The sequence below is a fragment of the Sycon ciliatum genome, chromosome 13, assembly GCF_964019385.1.
Source record: "Sycon ciliatum chromosome 13, ocSycCili1.1, whole genome shotgun sequence".
NCBI lineage: Eukaryota > Metazoa > Porifera > Calcarea > Leucosolenida > Sycettidae > Sycon > Sycon ciliatum.
The window spans coordinates 28,066,910-28,092,378 of NC_088655.1; the positions used below are offsets into that span (position 1 = coordinate 28,066,910).

The 25,469-nt window shown below is 47.1% G+C and overlaps 2 protein-coding genes across 2 annotated transcripts; one reads left to right on the top strand and one right to left on the bottom strand.

The window, feature by feature from the left end:
- Positions 1-7,435: 7,435 nt before the first annotated feature.
- Positions 7,436-9,075, bottom strand: LOC135829042 (neurocalcin-delta-like). The gene has a single exon (XM_065341448.1). The coding sequence runs from the start codon at positions 8,881-8,883 to the stop codon at positions 8,293-8,295; it is 591 nt and encodes a 196-aa protein (XP_065197520.1). The 5' UTR covers positions 8,884-9,075; the 3' UTR covers positions 7,436-8,292.
- A 12,516-nt stretch (positions 9,076-21,591) lies between these two features.
- Positions 21,592-24,315, top strand: LOC135829336 (NACHT, LRR and PYD domains-containing protein 3-like). Its single transcript, XM_065341742.1, has one exon. The coding sequence runs from the start codon at positions 21,592-21,594 to the stop codon at positions 24,313-24,315; it is 2,724 nt and encodes a 907-aa protein (XP_065197814.1).
- The last annotated feature ends 1,154 nt before the right edge of the window (positions 24,316-25,469 follow it).

Genomic DNA, 25,469 nt, shown 5'->3' on the forward strand with positions numbered 1-25,469 from the left:
AGGGCCCCTCAACGTGGCCCTGGAATCTGTCACAACGGAACGAGTGGGCGTTCTTTCACGGACTCCCACAGACCCAAGGCAATTTTTGAATTTTTTTAGGTTTGGCACGTGCTACGAGGTCGTACCTTTGATACAACATCCAGTGCTGGGACCTCCACAGCAAGCCATTTCCACAGCGCTGCAAACCAAATCCAGGATGCCCTCAGAAACCGGCAAAGACTGCCACTCACGTTTCACTACTGCCTAGTACTGAATCGTACCTGACTTCTTGACACGACTCAAACTTGCCAAAGTCACTAAATCAACGTCAACTACAATAATCAAGCCACATATCTGCAACGTCACGAGGGTGCTGGCAAAAGTCCTGCTGCACGGCGGCGGGCTTCGCCCGCCGCCGTGCAGCCCAATACGTGGTTTTTTAACGTGATTTTTTGGACTTTTTTGGACTTGGGGCAAAATTCTGCACACTTTCGCGTGTTTCCATAATACGACAAGTTGCGCACGGTCTGCTCACATTCAAATACAGTGCTGCCAACAAATGACAGCATGCAACAAAAAAATCTTTCCTTGCAAGGGCACATTTTCGGCCATAACTCTTGAACGGCTGGTCAGATAGGGACACAGTTTTCAGAGAATTTGCAGCTATTCATGCTCTTTCAACTGACCTAGCACTCAATATGAATTTACAAATTCGATTTTTCAGCGAATTTTTGGGTGATGTGCCCCCTTAAGGGGGCACATCACCCAAAAATTTCATATGGCATTCAATTGACCGTAACTTTGGTGTTTCTCAGTGGATTTGAGTGAAATTTTGACCACACACTCCTGCCACTATGCTGGCCCTCAGGACATGATTTACAAGTTCTTGCGTCTCACTGACAGGCTTTCCAGGCCGGAAAAACTCAAATTTCCGGCATAGTGCTACGGTGTGCGAGCCACCCAGGAGCCAAACAAATGCATTTACATTTTTTTCACATTTTCGTGCCCATTCTGTCCGTGCGCGGGACCCAAACCTAAAACAAGTCCAGAAGCAGCCATGGGTGGTGGGGTAGGGCCCCTCAACGTGGCCCTGGAATCTGTCACAACGGAACGAGTGGGCGTTCTTTCACGGACTCCCACAGACCCAAGGCAATTTTTGAATTTTTTTAGGTTTGGCACGTGCTACGAGGTCGTACCTTTGATACAACATCCAGTGCTGGGACCTCCACAGCAAGCCATTTCCACAGCGCTGCAAACCAAATCCAGGATGCCCTCAGAAACCGGCAAAGACTGCCACTCACGTTTCACTACTGCCTAGTACTGAATCGTACCTGACTTCTTGACACGACTCAAACTTGCCAAAGTCACTAAATCAACGTCAACTACAATAATCAAGCCACATATCTGCAACGTCACGAGGGTGCTGGCAAAAGTCCTGCTGCACGGCGGCGGGCTTCGCCCGCCGCCGTGCAGCCCAATACGTGGTTTTTTAACGTGATTTTTTGGACTTTTTTGGACTTGGGGCAAAATTCTGCACACTTTCGCGTGTTTCCATAATACGACAAGTTGCGCACGGTCTGCTCACATTCAAATACAGTGCTGCCAACAAATGACAGCATGCAACAAAAAAATCTTTCCTTGCAAGGGCACATTTTCGGCCATAACTCTTGAACGGCTGGTCAGATAGGGACACAGTTTTCAGAGAATTTGCAGCTATTCATGCTCTTTCAACTGACGTAGCACTCAATATGAATTTACAAATTCGATTTTTCAGCGAATTTTTGGGTGATGTGCCCCCTTAAACAGCTGTGTAAGCAGTAGATGCACAGCGTGACTGCCGGGCATCTCTGTCAGATGCCAACCCGGATAAGATGCACAAAAAACGTGAGAGCACTGACAAGATAAGATGCACAAAAAACGTGTGAGCACTGACAAGTCTGGGTGGACTCTGGGCCGGCTATGAGTGTATTTCCGCCCTCTACTTTGGTTTCCATCAGTGTGCCCAAGCTCCTTGTGACTGCGGGCACAATAAACACACGCGCAACCTCAACAGGAAGAAAATGAGCTAACATGGAGGGAGGGAGTTAAAAAGACGTGATACGTGGCTGTGAAAACAGCCTAGAGGGAGCTAAACGTATGGTGCAAGGCTAGCTAGCGTTCAAGTACAGCCTCCACGGCAACCAGTGCCGCCCTCTATTAGTACTAGCTGCACTAGCTTAGCCAGTACAGTGCATTTCTCTCTCTCTCTCTCTCTGGATCTCCTTGCAGTGGGCAATTAATCTGCAGTACAATGGGTACTTGAGATTTCGGCACTTTCCTTCTTCAGTGTTGCCTAACTTGAGTGGGGATGTGATTGCCCCATACATGTAGCTACGGCGCTATGTATGGGCCACTAACTACAGCAGAATTTCACTGCATAATATTTTGCACAGTGCCATCATTGACCTCTATTCTCTTGTTGCACTCGGGCCATTGTGTTTCTCTCTTCTCATTCATGCGTGACTATGTCCCAACGACCTTCCTCCTCCTCCCTCTCCCTCTCCCCCTTCCCCATACATTTCATGCCACATTGGTGCATTTTGTTTTTTTTGTTTTTTTTACTAGCAAACACAGCCCACTAATAATCGGGGTAAGAGGACAAGTGAGTGACACTGGACAACAAGACAAAGAGGAGTAGGGGCATCTACATGTACATGTACATGTAGCTCACTATGAAGCCGAGACCTCAGGTGGGCCGAGTGCATTCTAGGTCTCATATTACCACCCTTTTGCTCCTCGATTCTAACCGGATTGGAGACCATGGGCACTTGTCGAAAGAAAGAAAAAAAAGAATGTCACAATCAGCATGGTGCGGGATTCACACCACGGGCAGTCAAACCGTTGAATACTTGGCGCAATGACTACCAGCATGACAGTACACCTAGTACATGTAGAAAGTTCATGGAGTTGGACCGAGCTCAGAAACTAGGGCCAAAGGCAAAATATTCCAAGAGAGAAAAAAGGGAGAGATACAGTAAAACCTGTCAAGGCGACCACCCGCCCTGCAGGACCCGGCTTAGGTCCCCTACAGGACCCGGCTTAGGTCCCCTACAGGACCCGGCTTAGGTACCCTACAGGACCCGGCTTAGGTCCCCTACAGGACCCGGCTTAGGTCCCCTACAGGACCCGGCTTAGGTACCCTACAAGCAGGACCACGGGGTGTTATGTTACACAGTGAGTCCAGTCAAATCACCCTGAATAAGGTGGCCACCTGTGCAAGGGGAACCCATTTGTAGGTCCCTAGAGCGTCCGTCGCAGACTAGGCATATGCGGATAATTCCGGCAGAAAAAATTGGCAGAATTCGGTACTTTTTCTGGTAAGGTTCATGCATGTTTGGTATGTGGATAAAGAAAATGGAGCAGAATTCGAGGAATTGCCCGCCATAAGGTTTGTATGGTTCTGCCGATTTCACTGCTTTTCAAGCAGAATCTGCCACCTTTTCGAGCATTATCTGCCAATGCCTATCTACCAGTACCAGTTTCACAGTAGTGACAGTTTGGGGGGGGGGGGGGAGTCTTCAGTACACGTGGTCAGTAGCCCTTTCCCAAAGGTGCTCGCCCTTTTTTTCGCGCTTTTTGGCCCTTTTTGGAAAAGCCCGTTTCTTTCGCCCTTTATTGCGTTTTTTGTGAATATCGCCCTTTTTGTACTCTATGTTCGTTCGATCCAGTCTATTGTCTCCGAGTTTTGTGTGAAAGTTATTCAATTTGCTGACGATATTCTATTGTATGTTTGCAGTACGCAGAAGAATGCGCTTTGCGTTCAGTGTACGATACTGGTTTTTGTAGCCCATCAAGCCCTTTATTTGCGAGACTTGGTCTAGATCGTTAGGCAACCATGTATTGCACGAAATTACTGTATCTGACGTGGCGCTGTTTGGAAGGCCGCTGTAGTGTCACATTAAGTCAAATGTTCGAGCGTTTAAATAATGGTCTTGCAACGCGCAGCCTTGTATCACGCACTCTTAAGTTGCCCATGCTCAGAACTGCCTTTGCCCGTCATGGCGCTTCCTTCCAATGTGCTAAGCTGTGGAATGATTTGCACCCTCTAGCTCACTGTGTGGATAACTCCGCCAGTTTTAAGAAACTGTTACCCCAATGCCTTGCTTTTTCACGCTAGTACTAATGACTTTCAGCTATGCAAAATGCGAACATGATCACCTATCCAATACCGGTAGTCTATTATATTAATTATTCATATATGTTTGCATCTTTCCCTCGAGTGGGTCTATTGTTATTAGGCAATTGTCTGTTATAGTCACCACTATAAATAAAAATCCAATCCAAAATCCAATCCAATCCAATTAAAAGAGCACCTTTGGGAAAGGGCTAGTGGTCAGTGCGATGCACTCAGCAATCAATCAACCAGTTAGTGATTCTCTCTCGGAATGACACAAAGAGGGAGAGTTTGTACTCTTGACGACATAATAATTATAATGTCTACTTGAAGTACAGTGGGTCCATGGTTATTAGGCATACGCCTGTTTTGATTTCCACCACATGTATACACTATACTATACAACAACAACAACAACAACAACAACAACAACAACAACAACAACAACAACAACAACAACAACAACAACAACAACAGCAGCAGCAGCAGCAGCAGCAGCAGCAGCAGCAGCAGCAGCAGCAGCAGCAACAACAACAACAACAACAACAACAACAACAACAACAACAACAACAACAACAACAACAACAACAACAACAACAACAACAAAAGTACATTCATACACTGCAGTGCACACACATACTGTTCTGGACCGTAGAGTGCAGGTTTGAACAGGAACAACATTTTTGTAATTATTACAATGTACGGGTACATGTACATATGTACATGTTGTTAGTTTGACAGCATGAAACAAGGTAGAGGACACTGTGTTCCGAAACAGTGACCTTACTACACCTGTTGTTGTTGAGTTCGACAAGAGACTCACAACGGAACAGGTAGGTTGGTGGAACGACATTTACTAGAGACTAAGACCAGACGAACGAAACGACTACATGGTGACTATTGAAGAGGGAGATTATTGAAGAGAGCTTGTTGAAGAGAGAGTATTGAAGAGAGGCAACGCAATATAAAGGGCCTGGGTAGCTATGGCAAACATGGACGCGCAAGTAGCTACCCAGGCCAAATGAATAATGCATGAACTAATGAATTATATGAATTAACACATGTATACTGTATTTACTTGTGGGTCTAACACAACCTTCCGCGGTTGCCAGAGACAGAGACCCGGTCCCTGCGGACCATTTGAACCATATGGGTGTCGCACCCGGTTCTGACCCTCATGATGCTAGGGTGGTAGGAGACTATTCCTGACGTCCGTCGTGTATTCTTTGATCGCTCCTGGATGTCGTCCTGGTAGTCATGTAGCTACTTAAACCTCAACTTCTTTTCGTCCAACTATTACTTCTGCCCATGACCTTGTTTCATGCTGTCAATCTAACAATATGCGTGAACTATAACAACGCTATCGTACTGCCGACATTCCTGTACAATTGCGAGACTTGGGGATTATCGTCAACAGCAATGGCCAAGGCAGACGCATTCCACCGGCGTCAAATGCGATGACTACTTGGAATACGATACCCAGACACAATCTCAAACGACGACCTAAACCGCAGAACCAAGAGCAACCCTACATCAGACACAGTTGCATGTAGGCGACTACGAATGACTGGTCATGTGCTACGGATGGACACGGACACGCCACCGCAAGTAGCCATGGGTGGCTATTTTGACAAGGGCAACAAAGCACCTCGTGGACGGCCAAGGTTGACACTGGCCACAAGTCTGATCGCTTAGCTGAATACGCTGGGTGTGCCAATGAAGACAATGGAAGACCTTTCCAGGTGCGGACAACAAGCAGCAGACAAGACAGACTGGAAGAAACTGTGCAGCTCGACACCCGAGGAGAAATCAGTATCAGCAGCTACTACACCTAGCTGATGATGCTCACAAGACAGAAGCGGAAAAAACACTGAATTTCTTTATTTAGTGCTCTACTACGCGAAATGTGTTATTATTATTATTATTATTATTTATGAAAGGATTGGGAGAACTTCAAATTCAAAGGAACAGTAGGGGAAGTGAACTGCCTGAAAAGAGAAAAAATCGCCAGACCCACCAGGACTCGAACCCGGGACCTTGCTTGTCATGAGCAATGCTCTAACCACTGAGCTATGGGACTGGGCTGAACCTAGAAGGCGCTGACAAGCCTTTCACTCCAAAGGCAGCTCACAACACGTGCCACACATACTGATGGCACTTGGGTCTTTCTCCCTCCCCCAGGGGACCAACCACGGTCAGTTTCTGGACCCTACCAGAAGTGAAAGAGAGTGATAAATTTATGAAAGGATTATTATTATTATTATAACAAGGTTGATCAAATACTTGTTATACCATGTAGCTACAGTCATGTACATGTACTTGACTTGATGCAGTTTCCACTGATTCTTTTTTGCATTGCACGTACAATCAAGAGTACATAGTACGTACTCTTGATACAATGTGCATGTACTAGTACTCAGCAGCCCTTGTGACTATTGATTTCCTCGACAGAAAAGTAGAATACAATGTACCCTCTTCGGAGCTCCAAGGGATCCCTTGACCAGGGTAACTCATGTTACCGTGCTTACTAAGTACTGCTATTCGCCAGTACACGTGTTGCTGGGCGGATGCTCTCTGACGCTGGGCTCTTCACCTCTTCAATTTCTTTCTTTTAAACACCAATAGCCTATTTGGGAACTGCAGATATTTGTAGAATACAGTCGCGAGGTACGTACAATACTACATGTACATAATACATATACATGTACATGTACATAATTATACATATACATGTACATATACATGTATATGTACATGTACATATACATGTACATGTACATATACATGTATATGTATAATATGTACATGTACAATCCAGGTCCAATGACTGGCATTTCAATCTACAGTGTTCATTGTCTGAGGATTGCCTCAGCCTTGCTGTGTGCATGAAACGCAGCGACAAAAACGAGTCGTCACTGTTCTCTTGGAAAAGTACTGCCACTTGCCAGGAACTCCAACAGACAAAATCCCTGCTGTGGGTCTCGACAGTCATGAAAATCCCTCTCTGATCTCAACTGGGAACTAGCTTTAATACAGTCATGGTACGTAAATACCATACACCAGATAGATTGCCAATCACAATTCTGCACACTGAAAAAGTGAGAATACTGACAGTGCGTGCGGCGTACTGGCAACATCAATGTCACCTGCCGCTAGTCCTATGCTATGGAGATTACCATTCGTAACTTAACTCTCTGCATACTGAGAATACGCAGCGGCGCAGTATGCACGGCCTATTTGCAACACATCCATGCCACCTGCCGAAAAGCACATCCCGTGCTCGTGCTTGCAGCCACCAAGAAATCAAGTGGACGATTCCAAATGCTTGGAGACGGGGATGAAAATACAGCCACAAACGTGCATATCCGATCGTGATCCGGTTTATTGTTATCATATTATCGTGTAAAAATCAATGTGCTCTTACTTTTACAGAAAAGAATTTAATGTCGCACGCGCTGGCACAACCGACTTCAGCTATCCAAGGGCAAAGCTGTATAATCTGGGGGCTCCTGGCTCCTCTTTCTGGGATATATAGACCACATACAGTCATGCATCATCTAGCTTACTCTAGCACTGGAACTATAATCAGCTGAGTGCAATGGCAGCGTATATCTACAGCAATTGTGACCAACATTCAGCTACAGCAATTGTGACCAAAACGAGAACAAGCTCTGCTAATCCATCCCAGCAGGAAGTGAGCGACATACACAAGTCACAACAGCTAACGTGTTACTCTGGATACTGACATTTTCATGTTACATAACGGACTGCAGGTGTGTTGGTTGCCTAAGTAATTTTGTCCAGTACAAGGGATTTTGAAACTATGTCCTGTCACGCCATTGTTGAAAATTTCATAAAACTGCAACACTGAACCTCTAGCTCTGGCTCTGGGTTCGTTTCCACTGTTCCGTATCAACTCTAGCTACCAAAAAAAAACAATGAAATAATTGAACACGACATTCCCTGCGATGTGCTCCGCTAGCGCTAGCGCTAGCGCTACACAGTCATGTACCCGTACGTGTACGTACCAGACCGGAAAGATGGGCTTCACGAGAGCGCTAGCCGCGCGCCGCGTCGACTCGTGCTGCAGAACAGTCGCACGGCGCGGCGCCGCTATGCACCGGACGTCCTTGAACGGCATGCATGGCACGGCACGAGTTCTACTTTCCGGCTTCCTGGGTCAGAACGCGCGCGTCTCCCTGAAGCAGCCTCATGATCTGCGGGTCGGACTGGGCGCCCGCGAGAAACTCCTCTCGCGTCAGCACGCCGTCCCTGTTCGTGTCCATCTCGTCGAAAATTTTCTTCGTGCGCCGCTCCGGCGAATCCTCTCCGGCCGGTAGCTTGGCATTGGGTCCCACCATACTATAGATGGAGCGCACGATCTCCAGCATCTCCGCCTCCGTGATGAACCCGTTGCCGTCCAAATCGTACATGTTGAACGCCCAGGTGAGCTTCTCGTCGGGCTTGCCGCGCGACGTGATCGACAGCGCCGTGATGAACTCTTTGAAGTCGATCTTGCCGTCCTCGTTCTGGTCAAAGGTGCGGAACACGTGATCGGCGAACTTGTTAGCGTCTCCGAACGGAAAGAAGTGCGAGTAGATGACTTTGAACTCGGTGGCCGACAGCACGCCGCTCGGACAGTCCTTCCTGAATCCGCGATACCACTCGCGCACCTCCTTTTCCGTGAAACTCGTCTTGCTGGCCAGATCTGTGACGGTTTCCGGCGCTAGCTCCGACGAAGAAGAACCCATGATGACTGTTAGCTAGCGATTATACTCTGCGCAGCCTGCTGCTGCAACTACAATCATGCACACAAGAATAGTAATAGTAACTAGGATGTTTTCTACTGCCAGAAGCAGTTCTACTTGTGCTGTCTATAAAAGAAACTGAACTGCAACTGCAAAACCAAACCCTGACCTAGTACCTGAGCTGCCGTCGCCGCTAGCGCTGCATGCTAGCGAGTGCATCATTCCGATCCTAGATTCATAATCCTGCCATTCCTAGGCTGTACTGACTGTCACAGACTCACACACTTGACACAGAGCTCTGCACGATGACTGGTCCACTGCCAGCTAGTGGCATGGCATGATGGCACTGGCAGACTCAGACTCAGAGCGGCAGTCTGCCAGTCTGGCACTGCACAACTGCACATGCGACGTCGTGGCAGTCATTGTTACGTCATGCAGTCGATCGCTCATGCATCGCTTCGCAGAAGAAGAGTGATGCCGCGCCATCGAGCGTGTGCGTTCGCGCGTGTGGGTACTTTTCCGACACTGGCGACAGGCCTGCAGCCTGCAGGCTGCAGGTGACCATGCCAGGCGACAGCAGCTAGCTCGCAGCTACAACTCTATTCTAGACTCTAGTTCTAGTACTGGCACCCAGTTCCTGCGTACCCCAACCAACACTAGCGACGTCCTGGAGTTGCTTGTCGCTCTCATGAGTAGCCCTTCCCCAAAGATGCCATTGTTTTTCCAATTAATTTTATGCTTTTCACAACAGTGCCGAGATAAGAGCAAGTTGCTGAAATCGCACCCATTTTTTCATTAACTACTTTGCAGGGTAAACACCGTCCATCGCTTCACCAGTACGGCAGTAGGGTCCAGCGGATAATGCTCCAAAACCTACCTTGTAATGCTAATTATAATGCTTCAACAAGGGCTACAATGCTCTTGGTTTGGAACAAAAATGGAAGAGAGGCTGCTCATTGTCAAATTTCCAGGAAAGGATGCATTTAGTCGATCTGCCTCTGAAGCTGCAACAATATCTCTCACGAGCTCCACCACTTCTTAGCACTATAAGACATGATCGTGTCTCCATTGGCTGCTCTCCATTGCAACTTTGATGCAGGGCTGTGGCTGGATAGTGGGTGAATCAAATCTTTTCCCTTGCTTATCCATGTAGCGAGAGGTGAAACCATTATTGCTGGTGATCATTTGGATGCTGGAAGCTTATCATGGGAAGTGGTATTCTTGCCTGCAGACAAGCTGTCACTGCTTCCACTCTGTGAAAAAATTATTCATCCGAAACAGCTCACGTGAGGCCAGTTCCTGAGAGACGATCTCAGATCGAAATCCCTCCCATTTCCGGAAATCCTGAAAACATGTGGTCAGAAGTTATTTTGCCGCTCTACGTCCTCTGCTTGCCGCTTGCTGTCTTCTTCTCCTGAGGTTGCGTGGAGACAAATGGTTGGCCACAATACACTTCTTTTCTGATGGCACTTGACTGTACCTTGCATTACAATCGTCCATGACGAACGGGACGTGCTTCACCAGGAAAGTAAGACACGCGCTCCTGAGCACTCAAATCGACTTGGTACTGCGTCCATGGAAAAATCTAGTTCTTTTCGAGCCTGCTGAGCTGGACTCGGCAAAGGCAATTATTTGGAACAAGCTCTTTCTGTTTATAGCCGCTCCTTCATCCAGGTCCAAATTTATCAATGGATCAGTGTTTACTTCAGTATCGCTAGAGATGCTATGGCCAGAGCCTATGGCATAACAGGAAAACTGCTCTTCGTCTGTTTGATACTCATTTCGCGTACGTCTAGTCTCCTCCACGGCCCTCCATGATTTCTAAAAAAGAACTTCTCGTAAATCATCGTTACGGATGTTGTGTAACAGCCTCAGTCGCAATGCTGTGCATACTACATCACCTGACTACGTTGCTACATAAAGACTTTATGTAGCAACGGCATTACATGTATACATGTACATGCATGTAGTCAGGTAAATGTAGCATTGGTGCTAAAGCCAGTAAAGGTGTTTGCACCTCATGACTTTAGCCGATTGTTGCCAAAAACCTGAGATTTCCCGAATGATTATCCACTATGAAACTCGTTGTGCCGCTCAAACCTCACAGTCATAATGCTCGTCTTATTCCTTTCTAATGCTCCATAATGCTCTGATGCTCGGATAGTCTCATAATGCCGAATATAATGCCGGCATTATCCGCTGGACCCTATTCACCAGTAAGTTAGTGAGACAAGCAAGAATTCGAAACGCCCAGTGTGCCTCTGTGACTCGGCCAGATGACCCGATGCTCTCTTTGCCTCCTATTCTCACCCCCTCAGAGCCCTCCGCTTGTTTCACGTTCGTCATCACCACATTAACGGGTTTTACTGCCACTGTCCGCTCATCTGAGGATGCTTCCGACAGGTGAGGCATCCGGTCCCGACGGCATCCCCAACCGGGTCCTCAAGGCCCTAGCACCATCCAAAGCATTCCCTTTGTGCCATGTTTTCAACATGTCATTTTACCACGGGCATATTTCCTTCAGCAAGTACATGTAGTACAATTTGTTCCCAAAATAACTTCGGGACAGTCTGTTCATGGTTTTCATTTGTATTGGACTCATTCTCTACACTTTCGATAATTTAGCGGCAATTCTAATATTGGAGCGTTGTTCTCTTGTAATTTAGTGGAACCTGTATTGAGTAACTGAGTTTAATGTTTCGTTACATTGTCGACAGATTTCCTGAGTACGAGTTTTGTGGCACAATGATTATAGCCATTAATTTTGTCGTCTTCATTCTTGTGCAATCATGCATATGTACATGTAGGTTGGGTCTCTTCATGTTATTGTGACCTACTTCAATTCATAGATGTTGGTTGCCTTGTTGCTTTCTCTCCCCTCTCCTCTTACCCAAGCCATTCTGCATAAGCGAAGCTGTGGACGCAGCATACTGCTGCTTCACTTCAACGCGGAAATGCGTATAATAATAATAACTTCAAATTCAAAGTATCAGTCGGGGAAGTGAACTGCCTGAAAAGAGAAAAAAACGCCAGACAACCAGGACTCGAACCTGGGACCCTGCTTGTCATGAGCAATGCTCTAACCACTGAGCTATGGGACCAGGCTGAACCTAGAAGGCGCTGACAAGTTTTTCACTCCAAAGGCAGCTCACAACACGTGCCACACATACTGATGGCACTTGGGTCTTTTTCCCTCCCCCAGGGGACCAACCACGGTCAGTTTCTGGAAACTACCAGAGGTGAAAGAAAGTGATTAAATTTGGAAAGGATTGGGAGAACTACAAATTCTCCAAATTTAATCACTTTCTTTCACCTCTGGTAGTTTCCAGAAACTGACCGTGGTTGGTCCCCTGGGGGAGGGAAAAAGACCCAAGTGCCATCAGTATGTGTGGCACGTGTTGTGAGCTGCCTTTGGAGTGAAAACCTTGTCAGCGCCTTCTAGGTTCAGCCTGGTCCCATAGCTCAGTGGTTAGAGCATTGCTCATGACAAGCAGGGTCCCAGGTTCGAGTCCTGGTTGTCTGGCGTTTTTTTCTCTTTTCAGGCAGTTCACTTCCCCGACTGATACTTTGAATTTGAAGTTCTCCCAATCCTTTCCAAATAATAATAACAATAATAATTTGATAACTGCAATCAGTAATACAAGCTGGATCGACATTTGTGTACACTTTATTCATGTAATGTAAAACTGTGGAGACAATGTGCAATAAAACGATGAAAATGTGAAGAAATGGTGTAGAGAAAATGAGAATTCAAACAAGTTTAACATTACATGAATAAAGTGTACACAAATGTCGATCCAGCTTGTATTACTGATTGCGGTTATCAAATTGTTGTCTCCTCGCCGTTTGTTCAAATAATAATAATAATAATAATAATAATAGGGGATACAGAGTCAGCTGCAGAGACGCCGAGTTGTCTATCAATCACTCTTGGTACATGGACGACATTAAACTCTATGGGAAAACTACAAAGGATGTGACTACCCTCGTGTCTACCGTGTGTGGCGTTGGTGATGACATCGGCATGAATCTCAACCCGGCCAAGTGTGCCGTGCTGCACGTCAGGAGAGGAAAACCAGATGAAGGATGCTCTATCCAGGTTGGCGATGAGACCATTGCAGAGTCGCTACGACTCAATGAAACATACAAGTACCTTGGAGTAGTGCAAGCAGCCATGATACCTCACCCGAAGCTCAAGACGCAACTCACTGCAGAATACAAAAAGAGATTGTATTTGCTTCTTAACAGTGGATTGAATGCGCGAAACATGATCAAGGCCATCAATACGTATGCTCTGCCGGTTATGACATATAGTTATGGAATCGTAAATTGGACCGAGGCTGAAATCAAGACCACAGATCGAGTGACAAGATCAGCCTTGACTGCGTCTGGATTTCACCACCCCAAAGCCTCAGTCAACAGGCTCTACATGAAGAGGGGAGATGGAGGCCGGGGCTTGGTCTCTTGTGAGGATATGCACGGCCGGAGCATGTGTGGCCTGGCCCGCTACATGAGTACCAGCCCAATAGACAGAATAAGCCTGCTTTATCAGTATCATCAACAAAAACCTACAACAAAAAGCCACTCAATAACTGCAAAGGCCGCTAAGTTCCTGTCGAGTTTGGATCTGCCAGCAGCTGGACCAGCTTTACCCAATAAGCATACCATTAAACAAGCGTGCGCTGAGCGAAAATCCAAAACACTTTCCACTATGCCGCTGCATGGGAGATATTGGAGCCGATTGGAGGAGAATCGCCTAGATAAGGAGCTTACCTTCATGTGGTTGAAATCAAGGACACTGAAACCTTCAACTGAAGGCATGATTATGGCAGCACAAGACCAATCCCTCAAAACGAAAAATTACCAATACGCCATAATGAAGTCAATTCCTCGAACTGATGCCAATTGCAGGCTTTGCAAGGGCAGCTTAGAAACAATTGACCACATTGTCAGTGCCTGCCCAGTTCTTGCTCGGACCAGTTACATTGAACGACATAACCGGATAGTAAAGTATGTGCACTTCGAAATGTGTAAAGCACGAGATCTACCTACTGGTGCTTCACGATTCGACCACCAGCTCAAGGCATTGGTCAAGAGTAATCAGTATCGCCTCTATTGGGAGTATTCGGTCCCAACTGACCTGAAACTATCAGCAAACAGGCCCGATCTGCTCCTTGTTGATGACAAGGAGCGCATCGCCTACATTATAGACATCAGCGTTCCTGGTGAGAACAACATCAATAAGAAAATGGCTGAAAAGCGCTCGAAATATTATGATTTGAAGCGGGAGATTTCGAGGATTTGGTCCCTCAACCAGGTTGACGTGGTCCCTGTGGTTGTCGGTGCCCTGGGAGGCTTGGTGGGGGAGACTCCTCAATGCCTTCGGACTGTGCAGGGAGGAGACCTGGCTATTGTGCAACAGGAGGCTATACAAGGTTCGATTAAAATACTGAGAACTATCCTTAACATGTAGATGCACTTCTGCTGCGTTTGCATGTTCAATAGCTAAGAGACTTGAATAACGACTGATAAAGACTGATATTTCCTTTGTTACTACTCCCTTCATTGGTTGATGTATTTTGCCTGTCGCTGCAAATTCTTTATTATTGTTTTGATGTTGGAGTTCGGATTGAGTTTCTTTCCTTTCTTCCTCTTCCTTCAACTAGTTCTTGTCCCTTTGGTTTTTAGGTTTTATTTATTTATTTATTTTTGTTTTTGTTTTTTCACTTTCTTTTTACTGTCCCACCCATGGAAATATTTCCCGGTGGGTCTGGCTTATCGCCTTCGAAAGAAGTGAATAAAGGAGAAATAATAATGTCTATTTCCCTCAAACAAGTGAAGAATAATAATAACCTCGTTGAGCACTCTCAGTAGGCTGCTCTAGTGCTGCTGCATCGCGCAATGCCCGCTACTTTTTGTAGTTTGACCACTCTGGCGCTAGAGCGACGAGCCACCTTAAGGTTTGTGGTGCCTCCTTTGCACCATGGCTGGTAACTCGGCCTATTTAGCTCGTAGCTGTACTGATGAGGCCTTTAAGGCCGAAACAGCTTGCTGTCTACAGCATTGGGAATAATAATAATAATGTAAAAGAGAAAAGGACATATGGATACGAGGTAAGAGTAACTCTCCATCACTGTAGTTTCAAATTGCACACCTGATGAGCCGTCACGAACCATACGGCGAAACGTACGTCGTGTGAAACAACTTGTTTTGTAGTCAACTAGTCCATCACAATGTCATGCATGAGGAGTACTGTAGGAGTTTGGCTTTCGGCTTGTACAATTCGTTTTCGCAAAGCTTCCCTTTCTTTACTTATCTTTGATATTTATGACCCACCCAAGTTGGGTGGTGTGCTGCTTTGCTGCTTCGAATTGTAGTTAGACCGCTTTGTCAAATATCGAACTGGTCTCGTCATCGTCCAGTAACAATCGACATTCTTTGTTCCGTTGGGACTATAGCTTTTGCTCGTTTTCGTTGCGCTTGCCTTCCCCTCTTTGGTCTTTTCCATAACCTTGAACCTTCCAAGTTGGAAGGCTGTCGGTTAGCGCTACGAAGATGTGTTGAAGTTAGGTGTCAGGACGTCGAATGTCTCAGTACTCTGTCAGTTTTGTGCCTAGTTATTGCACTTTCTGACTGTATATAGTATCATGTTACAGTGATGGAGAGTTACTCTTAACTCGTATCCATATGTCCTTTTCTCTTTTACATTTATTTATGGCTCAACATCCGAGTTTCAAATAATAATAATAATGATAATATTTCCTTCCGCATGGAAAACCGCTAAAGTCATACATGTACATGTACCTGTATACAAGAAAGGTTCCCGCCACGAACCTGAAAACTATCGCCCTATCTCCCTTCTTCCCTGCGTGTCCAAAGTATGTGAACGCATCTTTTATGACCACTTATACAGACATGTTTCGTCGTTCCTAAGTCCTGCATAATCTGGATTTCGTAAAGGCGACTCCACCTCCCGTCAACTGACGCGCATCGTGCAACAGGTATGCCAGCATAGGGATAACAGAAACCTTGCTGGTTTTTTCCTTCTTTGACTTGGCCGAGGCATTTGATACCGCCTGCCATCGAGGATGTTTGGCACAGTTCGAGCATCCATTCAGGGTAAGCAAACCGCCAATCTCCTGGCTGAACTCGCATCTCTCTGAGCGTTATCAGTACGTAACTGTGCTTGGCACATCCTCGGCTGCAGAGCCAGTATTGTCAGGAGTTCCTCAAGGATCAATATTATTATTGGTCGCAACCGGTTTATAATTTACATAAACGGCCTACCTGCAGTCTTCCCTGGGACGTCTTTGTTTGCTGACGACACGATCCTTCTCACCTCATCAGCTTCCCTCGCTGGCCTGCAAAACAACTAGCGTGTTGGCATTCAGGAAGTTCTTTCCTGGAGGCTGTCCCCAAATCTATCAAAAACAAAGATCATGCAAACAAAAATCATGCTCTTCCCTCCCCAGCCGGAACTCACATCCCTCATCCATCCCAACTTTCCAAATCCAATTGATATAGGGTCTTCTCACAAACATCTTGGCAATGTTATTGCCTCTGCACTCTCTTGGGTGCCCCACATCGAATATATCTGTCAAAAATCAAGTAAATCCTTAGGAATTCTCCCCCCCCCCCCCCAGCCCTTGGCCTTTCCCAAAGGTGCTTATTTAATTCGCACTTTATGCTTTTCGTGTCCCTCGAAATATGCTGAAAAAGTGCTCTTTTTTCAGTGAAAACAGGCAAAACGTGCTCTTTTTTCAGTGAAGCATAGCCATGATACATGTTCAGATATGAACCCAAGCTGAGAAATGAATACGCACTCTTCCATTTATGGGTCCACGAAAGGCAAAACAGGAAAACACCCACTTTTTACAGCATTCTGTACACCGGGTACAAGCTTCACCAACTTGTCGCCCCCCCCCCCCCCGAAAATGCGGCGTGCCAAGGCCCAGATCGAGCACTCGGAAACTGTGACCGCATGCATGAGCAAACAGATTTTAGCACTTTACAAGCTAAAAAAGCTCAAAAAGGGCGATATTCACCAAAAAACGCAATAAAGGGCGAAAGAAACGGGCTTTTCCAAAGAGGGCGAGCACCTTTGGGAAAGGGCTACCCCCCCCCCCACCCCCCCCCCCCCCCCACTGCTCCTACCTCCCAATCTCTTGCAAGCTTCTTTATATTCAGCCTACCTTCGCCCAATAATCGATTATGCCGACACGTCTTGGGCTGGAGTATCCTCGTCCACTGCTGCAAAGCTTGAAATACACCACAAGAAAATCCTTAAAATTCTCCTCCGTCAACCCCGCATGCTCTCATCATCCGCTCTTTATAAACTCGCTCACACAACTCCGTTATTACATGGACGCAGTGCACACTTGGCTGCTCTTGTCCATTCGATTAAAAGCTCGAGTTGTGCCCACCTCATCTCATGTGTTTTTTGGTCCCCTTCTCTAAGAACTAGGGATTCGCCCTTTCTCCCCAAGTGTAACTTATCCGCCTTTTTGCGCTCCTTCCTCCCTTTATTGCTCTTTCTGTTTGGCTCACTCTTCCCAGGGTTAGGGATATGATCTCACTCCGCCTGTAGAAGGACCGTACCGCCTCGTATTTAATATGACATACATGTAAGTACATGTAATTCGAAACTCGGGTATTGAGCCAATAATAAATGTAGAAAAGAAAAGGACATATGGAAACGAGTTAATTAAGAGTAACTCTCCACCACTGTAACTACATGTAGATACTATATACTTTCTGACTGTATATAGTATCTAGTTACAGTGGTGGAGAGTTACACTTAACTCGTTTCCATATGTCCTTTTCTTTTCTACATTTTTAAAAGTACATGTAGTTCATTATTTATTTATTTATTTATTTTATTTTTTCACCTTCCCGTGGCCCGTGGCCAGGGAATATATGCCAACATGGCGGGAGGGGGGCAATAGCCATGGCAGTAAGCAAAAAACAATGCAGGAAAAAAACAATGCAAAAATGACAAATTACGAGAGACAATAACCTACACAGGGCGAGGCAAAGAGAAATAAATCTGAATGAAGAATTAGCAGTTATTAGAACATTAGCTTCATGTTGAACTTTGAACTTGATTATCCACATGTCATTTGCATCTCTGTTGCTTTTAGCTCTTTCCCAAAGGTGCTCACCCTTTTTGGCCCTTTTTGGAAAAGCCCGTTTCTTTCGCCCTTTATTGCGTTTTTGGTGAATATCGCCCTTCTTGAGCTTTTTTAGCTGAAAAGTGCTAAAATCTGTTTGCTCATGCATGCGATCATGACACAGTTTCCGAGTGCTCGATGGGCCTTGGCACGACGCTTTTTTGCGGGCAACAACAAGTTGGTGAATCTCTTACCATGTGTGTAGGACTTTTGCCAGCACCCTCGTGACGTTGCAGATTTTTTTTACTAGAGCCACGTAAACCCGTCATGTGTGAGCCATGAATAAGGGGAGTGGTGGCGTGGTCTGGGATGCTCTGCCGACCTTGGGTCTCGGCTTCATCACAACCAGGCGCGCCAATAGCAGAGAGAGAAAGAGAGAGAGGGAGAGAGAGAGAGAGAGAGAGAGAGAGAGAGAGAGAGAGAGAGAGAGAGAGAGAGAGAGAGAGAGAGAGAGAGAGAGAGAGAGAGAGAGAGAGAGAGAGAGAGAGAGAGAGAGAGAGAGAGAGAGAGAGAGAGAGAGAGAGAGAGAGAGAGAGAGAGAGAGAGAGAGAGAGAGAGAGAGAGAGAAAGAGAGAGAGAGAGATAGAGAGAGAGAGAGATATGAGGCTTGATTATTGTAGTTGAAGTTGATTTAGCGACTTTGGCAAGTTTGAGTCGTGTCAAGAAGTCAGGTAGGATTCAGTACTAGGCAGTGGTGGAACGTGAGTGGTAGTCTTTGCCGATTTTGGAGGGTATCCTGGATTCGGTTTGAAGCGCTGTGGAAATGGCTTGCTGTGGAGGTCCCAGCACTTGATGTTGTATCAAAGGTACGACCTCGTAGCACGCCCTGAACCTAAAAAAATTCAAAAATTGACTTGGGTCTGTGGGAGTCTATGACAGAACGCCCCCCTCCTGCCGTTGTGACAGATTCCAGGGCCACTTTGAAGGGCCCTATCCCACCACCCATGGCTGCTTCTGGACGATTTTTAGGTTTGGATCCTGCGCACGGACAGAATTGGCTAGAAAATGTGAAAAAATTGTAAATGTATTTGTTTGGCTCCTGGGTGGCTCGCCAACCGTGGCGGTGCAAATTTCACTCAAATCCATTGAGAGACACCAAAGTTACGGTCAATTGAATGCCATATGAAATTGAGGACCAGGCTGCTACCTTAACGGCATCAAGGCCAAACAACTTCCAGAATAGAGAGGCATGCTGGGGTATGGGTGTAAGGAGTTGGTGAAAATGGTTCCCAGCCACATTCTCAACGCTGCAAGGGTGATATTGGCCCACTCTCTGGCATAAGCAGCCTCCTCAAGACAAACATCAGCAGCTCCTTGATAAAAATACAAAATTTGTTTGTGTACACGCTTCCTGAAGGCATATCGTCAGTTATGTACAACAAGAATAGGAACAACGGTGAACTGATTTGTTCAGGAGACAGGTCCTCCCGCAGGCCTGGGGTACCTGTGAACTCAGGCAAGTCGTTCGGTGGCATCATTTCACTCCATCCTATGCCAATTGCATGTTCACGTCTACTCTCCGTTCGGCTTGTTCCAGTAGTAGCGTTGTTAGTTGCTGGAGCAGGGGGGGACAGATTCTTGTGGACTCGCCAGCAGTTCATCGTCGCTCTCTGCTTCAACATCAGGCGCAAACTCTACATCATTACTGCTCCCAGTGGCCTCAGCAGCCTCAGCAGCCCCAACCTCCATCCTCAAACCAAAGCCTTGAACAACTTTAAAAACAATATCCGCCAACCGAATACCTCCACCTGACAAAACTATAACTTCGTTTGGCCAACAGCCTGTTATCGCCTAGGCCGGATCACGTGGACGCCATTCTGGCCATGGGCAGTTGTTTCCGTGGTAACAGGGAAGAGGCAAACTGCACCATCTTATTGGCCTCGGTGTCTGTGTTAGTAGAGCCAGCTCTGAACAGCCACATCACCAACCCTCTCGAAGACGCCAACCTAGCCTGGCTCAGCATTGACCATGGTGTAATGTCTGCAGTCACAGTCTCATACATATCCTTGACTGTCAGATGAATCCGGCGTTTACACGCTAAGTTCAACTGTCACTCACTGGCAACAAAGTGCCATGACAGCACTCTTTTTTCTTTTCTTTTTGCCGTCAACAACAATTCTGCGTCCACTTTACCACCACCACACTTGCGCTCTGCGGCCGACCACGTTCATTCCCCACTATATATCCCCCCGATAGGCGTCCGCCTTTGGGTAATCCTGAAATAAAGATTATTATTATTATTACATCAACTTCAAGTGCGGAGTGCTGCTGCTTACTTTCTTCTTAGTCAACAACAAACCATAATTATATTTTGGGCCATGACAGTACTAGATGATCTTGCACCATTCGTCAGCCTGAAGCGCACAGCTTACTCCAAACCCCCGTCCCCAGCCCTGGATCACCCGAGAGCTGAAACAGGTTATATCCTCGACGAAGCTCTGCCCGTTGCGCTTCAATAAAGCACCCCATGGATGACCACCTCAGACAACAGTATCGGGCAATACGTCCTCAAGGAACCCTACTAAATCCAGCGTAAACTGAAATGTGTGCACTACAAAGATTGGTTCAGGGCCGCAACAGGCAATCCTACTTGAAGTAGACTTCAATGGGTAGAGCTGAATCAACTAGCGGTTAAATTAACTGGAAGGAGAAAATCCCACCCCATGCCGAAGGCCTCGCTCTCATCTTTGTAAGATACCCTCAGCAATATCGTTCATGATGAACACCGCGCTGTTCTTACGACCCCAGATACTCGGGCGGAGGAATGTTTGGGCAACTGCCTTCTCGAGTTTCAACCAGTGAGTTACTTCAAAGTACAACAGAAGCAGTAACGAAGTTAGTTTCTCGAACGGGTGAATGCCAAGAAAGCATGTGGATCAGACGGCATGCCACTTGCCAGCTACAACACTACAGCCAGGACGGGCGGAGTGTCACCTCGTGACCATGGTGACGTGAGCACCAGATCGGCACCCAACACCACATGCGCGGTCAGTGCAGTAGCCAAGGTGACACATCTGCAGCTTCAGTGGATGCGCACGTGCACATTGTGAGAAAGGTCGAGAGTGTCGTCAGTGCAGTGGGCCATGAGTCCCATGACGCCATGGGGACCACGGCCTCCAAGGAGTCGCGCGAGACCAGGCCGACCCAGGCCGAGGGAGTTGTGCCTTGCGGCAGCTCAGCTGTCACGACTCCCCAGCGCGCGCATGCTATCATGCTCGCTAAATTTAGTAGCCTTTATTATGTTCGTAGATCTACATCATATTCATTGCCTTTTTGACATTTTTACAACAGGTAGACCGACCGACAAAACACGTCTTCACTCAGTCAGTCAGTCACTCAGTCAGTCACTCAGTCAGTCAGTCAGTCAGTCCGAGGATCATGCGTGCACGGCGCGGATCCAGTCGGACGACACAACGTCTGGCAAAGATCAGTGATTTATCTGATTTCTGCAATGACATGTAGATGTACATGCCAATGACTATGCATGAGTATGAATATAGCCACGATCGATAGTCCTTGAAGCCAGAATGAAGGTGTGACGATGGCGGAGGACCTCACGTTGCCAGCGTCTATCTTGAAGGCGCAGAAGCTGTTGCGTGATGCAGCCGAGGATTGTGGCGTGCAGATCAGCGGAGGCTTAGGAACGGATAGTGAAATTGCTTTGAGCGAGCTCTTTGTCAATCTTACTCTGCTGACGAAGAGTGAAGTAGGAACACTTTTCAAGAGCGAGTCATTCTTTTCCTCCGAATCTGAGAGAGCACGCCAGCTTGCTGCTATCAGAGTAGCGCAGGATGGAACGCCTTCGAAGACACGCGGTGTTGAGCTCAGTGAGATCTTCCCTGACTCAAGTAGCGATAGCGCAAAGGACCAAGCAGGTGCCAGCGAAGTAGTTGATGCCGAATGTGGACTGCTTGCTCGCGCAGCTAGCGATGTGTCCAGCGCTGGAGCGAAAAAGAAGAACGTGCTGGCATTTGGCAGCGCTGGCAGTGGCAAATCAACGATCTTCCTTCTCATGTTGGAATACCTGTGGGCTACACGTTCGTTGTGGAAGGAGAAGATTGATCTTGTCTTGGCTGTAGAATTACGACATGCCAAGGTGCGAGCGGCAACTAGCCTGTCTGAGTTACTGGAGCGGCGGTTCGCTAATTTGAACATGAAAAAAGACGAGCTGTTGGAGATGGAAAGTTACTTTTGCCGCCATCCGTCACGTCTTTGTGTTGTTCTAGACGGCATGGATGAATGCAGCCTGCAGGAATGTAGTGAGTATATGCAAGCCATGCTGTTGAGAAGGAACAATGTTGAGATGCATGTGGTGGTCACATCTCGACCCTGCGCTGATGCATACAGGCTAAGCCAATGCGGAAAGTACCACCAACAGCTGGAGGTTGTCGGATTCTCACAAGAGAACGTGAAGACGTACGTGAGAAAAGTGGTGGGTGGAAAACAAGCGGAGGAGATGCTGGAGAAGCTGCACGCACAGCCGGACATGCTAGCACTGATGGGAACTCCGTTATTTGCTGCTCTGGCATGTGAGCTGTACTGCTGTGGCCGTGGCTTGGCGAAATCGAGCACGGCATTGTACGAGTCACTACTTCTACGTGTCCTGGAGCGGAATGCAGGAAAATTGTACAAGTCGTTTGCCGAGGCGGATGCACAGGAGCTGGAGCTGCTGAACGAGGTCTCCCGCTTTGCACTTGCAATGCTGTCGGTGCAAAAGGCCGTGTTCAGCGAATCGGAAATGAAAAGCGCAGGTCTAAGTGATGCCGCTCTTCAGCTTGGACTTCTGATCGCTTACAAAGACGGCAGCTCGACGGAAAACCGACAGTACCGCTTCGCTCACCTGTCCCTACAGGAGTTCATGTCGGCATGGTATCTGTCACGTGAAGTGCTGAAGGACGAGCATGACGCGGCGTGGCTGGTGAAGAGAGTCGGCCATTACAGTGGTCACATGACAATGTTCTGGCGCTTCGTCATCACACTGCTACCGCGCAAGGCCTCGTTCGTCACCATGGAGCATCTCTGGCACCTTATCTGTGGGCAGCGTATAGCGTCGACATCGGACGCTGCTGACTCTCGTCTTGTGGCGGACATTGTCAGCTACTCCCATCCCAAGTCTGCAAGGCCAGGCCTTGAAAGGATGCAGACCATGCTTTGTGCCAGCCTGACGTATGAGAAAATGAAGGAACTCGCCGACAAGCTGCTGGAGGAGACGTGCGGTGAGGGCAACGGCTGCCAGCGTGTCGAGAGCGCCTTGCCGCGGGGCAGAGAATTAACAGACGAACTATTCCTGTCAACTCTCATCGATGTGTGGAAGAAGGAGGCAGTGGATGCCGACACGGAAGTATTCCTCGCTGCTGTGCGCAACGTCAATCCCGTCGTGGCATCACAATGCGAGCGTATGATGCTTCCACGCCCCAATGTGTCGATTCCATCGTCAACCGAGGACGGTATTGCTACGGATATGCCTGAAGTCCGCCCAGCGGAGTCCGAGAAGGAAGAGCGCTATCTGGTTCATCTTCTGGTGGCTCATCATGAACACTGCCAGTATCAAGGTGCGTCCGATCAAGGTGCGTTCTGTGATGGTCATTGTTCATTCTTTTCACAAGTGTTTTCTAAAGGCATTCGCTTTTGGTCTACACAGCTATCTCTTTTTGATTGTGTTTCTATTGGGCACTTTCTCAAGACGCATGTTTGCTTTGATAGCAGTGCATTTCACATCGCTAATTCTGGCTGTGGCAGCGCTGGTCTGCAAAGCATTGCTGCTGGTCTGTCGCACTGCACGAGTGTGCGCATGCTTACTCTTGCCAAGAATGGATGTGTTGATGGCTGTGTTCTGTCGTCCATCATTCTGTCTTTGTCCGGCAGTCTAGAGATTGTCAATTTGGGTTATAATGTATTAAGTGCTGATGGTTTGGTATCAGTCTGTCGAGCACTGTCTTCTTGTTCTAAGCTGAGGGAAGCCGATGTATGCTACCCCGCCTTTCTTCGTAGTCAAGATGTTCCTCTCTCATGTGTTAGCGAAGTTTTCGAGTCATGCCCTAACCTACATAGGCTGGATCTAGAGGGTTGTAGCTTCCAGTGTGATGATGATTGTGTGGAAAGGTTTGTGGGAGCCGTTCAGTCCCATGCTGTGCTGGAAATTCTAGGCGTCACACGCCATTATCAGAATGCCCGATTCCTGTCCAGGCTTGATCAGCTAGTCTGGGACCCCACCTGTACCCTTACTACAATCTTGAATACACGCATAGTAGCTGTAGCTGACTAGGCTTCTTATTCGTCCCTCGAACCCAGACCAGGAGCAGCAGCAAAGCCTACACGGTGTTTTTCTTTTTTTTGCCGATCTAATGTACATAGAGAGGATATATCGGGCTGCCGACGAACTTGAATTTCTATTTTTTCTATTGAGTATTGCTTGAAATAATTTCTAAGTTTGTACTACTCTCTAGCACAGCCACATAATCATTAGAGTGAACTTTTTCTTGGTTGGTCTCTTTCCACATATTTTTTGCTACAAAATCCTCATATCTCCAGACACTGGGGTGAATAATGGAGTGTGGTGGTGGGGCCCATTAAGCTCCGCCGACCAGAGGTCTCGGCTTCATAGCTCCATGGACATATAAATGAATTAAATGGCTATTGCGTTCCGTTAGGCGTGTGTGTATATACATGTACAAGTATGTGTGTGTGTGTATGTTTGTGTTTGCTTGAGTGTTTTCGCTGTTCATTTAATATTTTGGTTGATTATTCTTGGTTGCAATGTTACCTTCAATATTAGCAATGTTGTAAGATATCAAAGTATTCTCAACCCCAGACTTGCCCTCGTGACCATCAAAATAATGCTGATGCTGTCCTCGCCATTGTGTGCCACTGGGTTGCTTGTGTGTGCATGTGTACTTGTATGTGTGTGTGTGTGGGGGGGGGGGGGGGTGAGTGGGGGATTCACTGGCCAGAAAAAGTCACTTAAAATAGCTGTATGGTGTAGACCAGGCTGAATAGTGACGGTCAATTCTTCAGCCTTGCAAGCTGTTGAATGGTGCAATCTCAGCACAATTTGCTTTGGCTTCTGCCGTAGCATTGCTATCATCGCCTCCGGCGATGGGCGTCAAAGGTCAGGTGTGTGTGTGTGTGTGCCAACAGCCAGTGCACGGTGGAGTATGTAGTGTTGTACGTATTTTTAAAAAAGAAGTGAAAATAGGGGTTCGTTGGCCAGAAAAGCCACTTCAACCACTGGGTGGTGTAGACCAGGCTAAAATCAATGGCGGGCAATTCATCAGCCTTGCAAGCTGTTGAATGGTGTAATCCCTGCACAAGTTGCCATGCCTAAATAACATGGCTTGTTCGCTAACATCTCTTCAGCGATTGGCAGGAATATGAGCATGAGTGTGTGTCAATGGTCATCAATACTTCTAGTGAAGATTA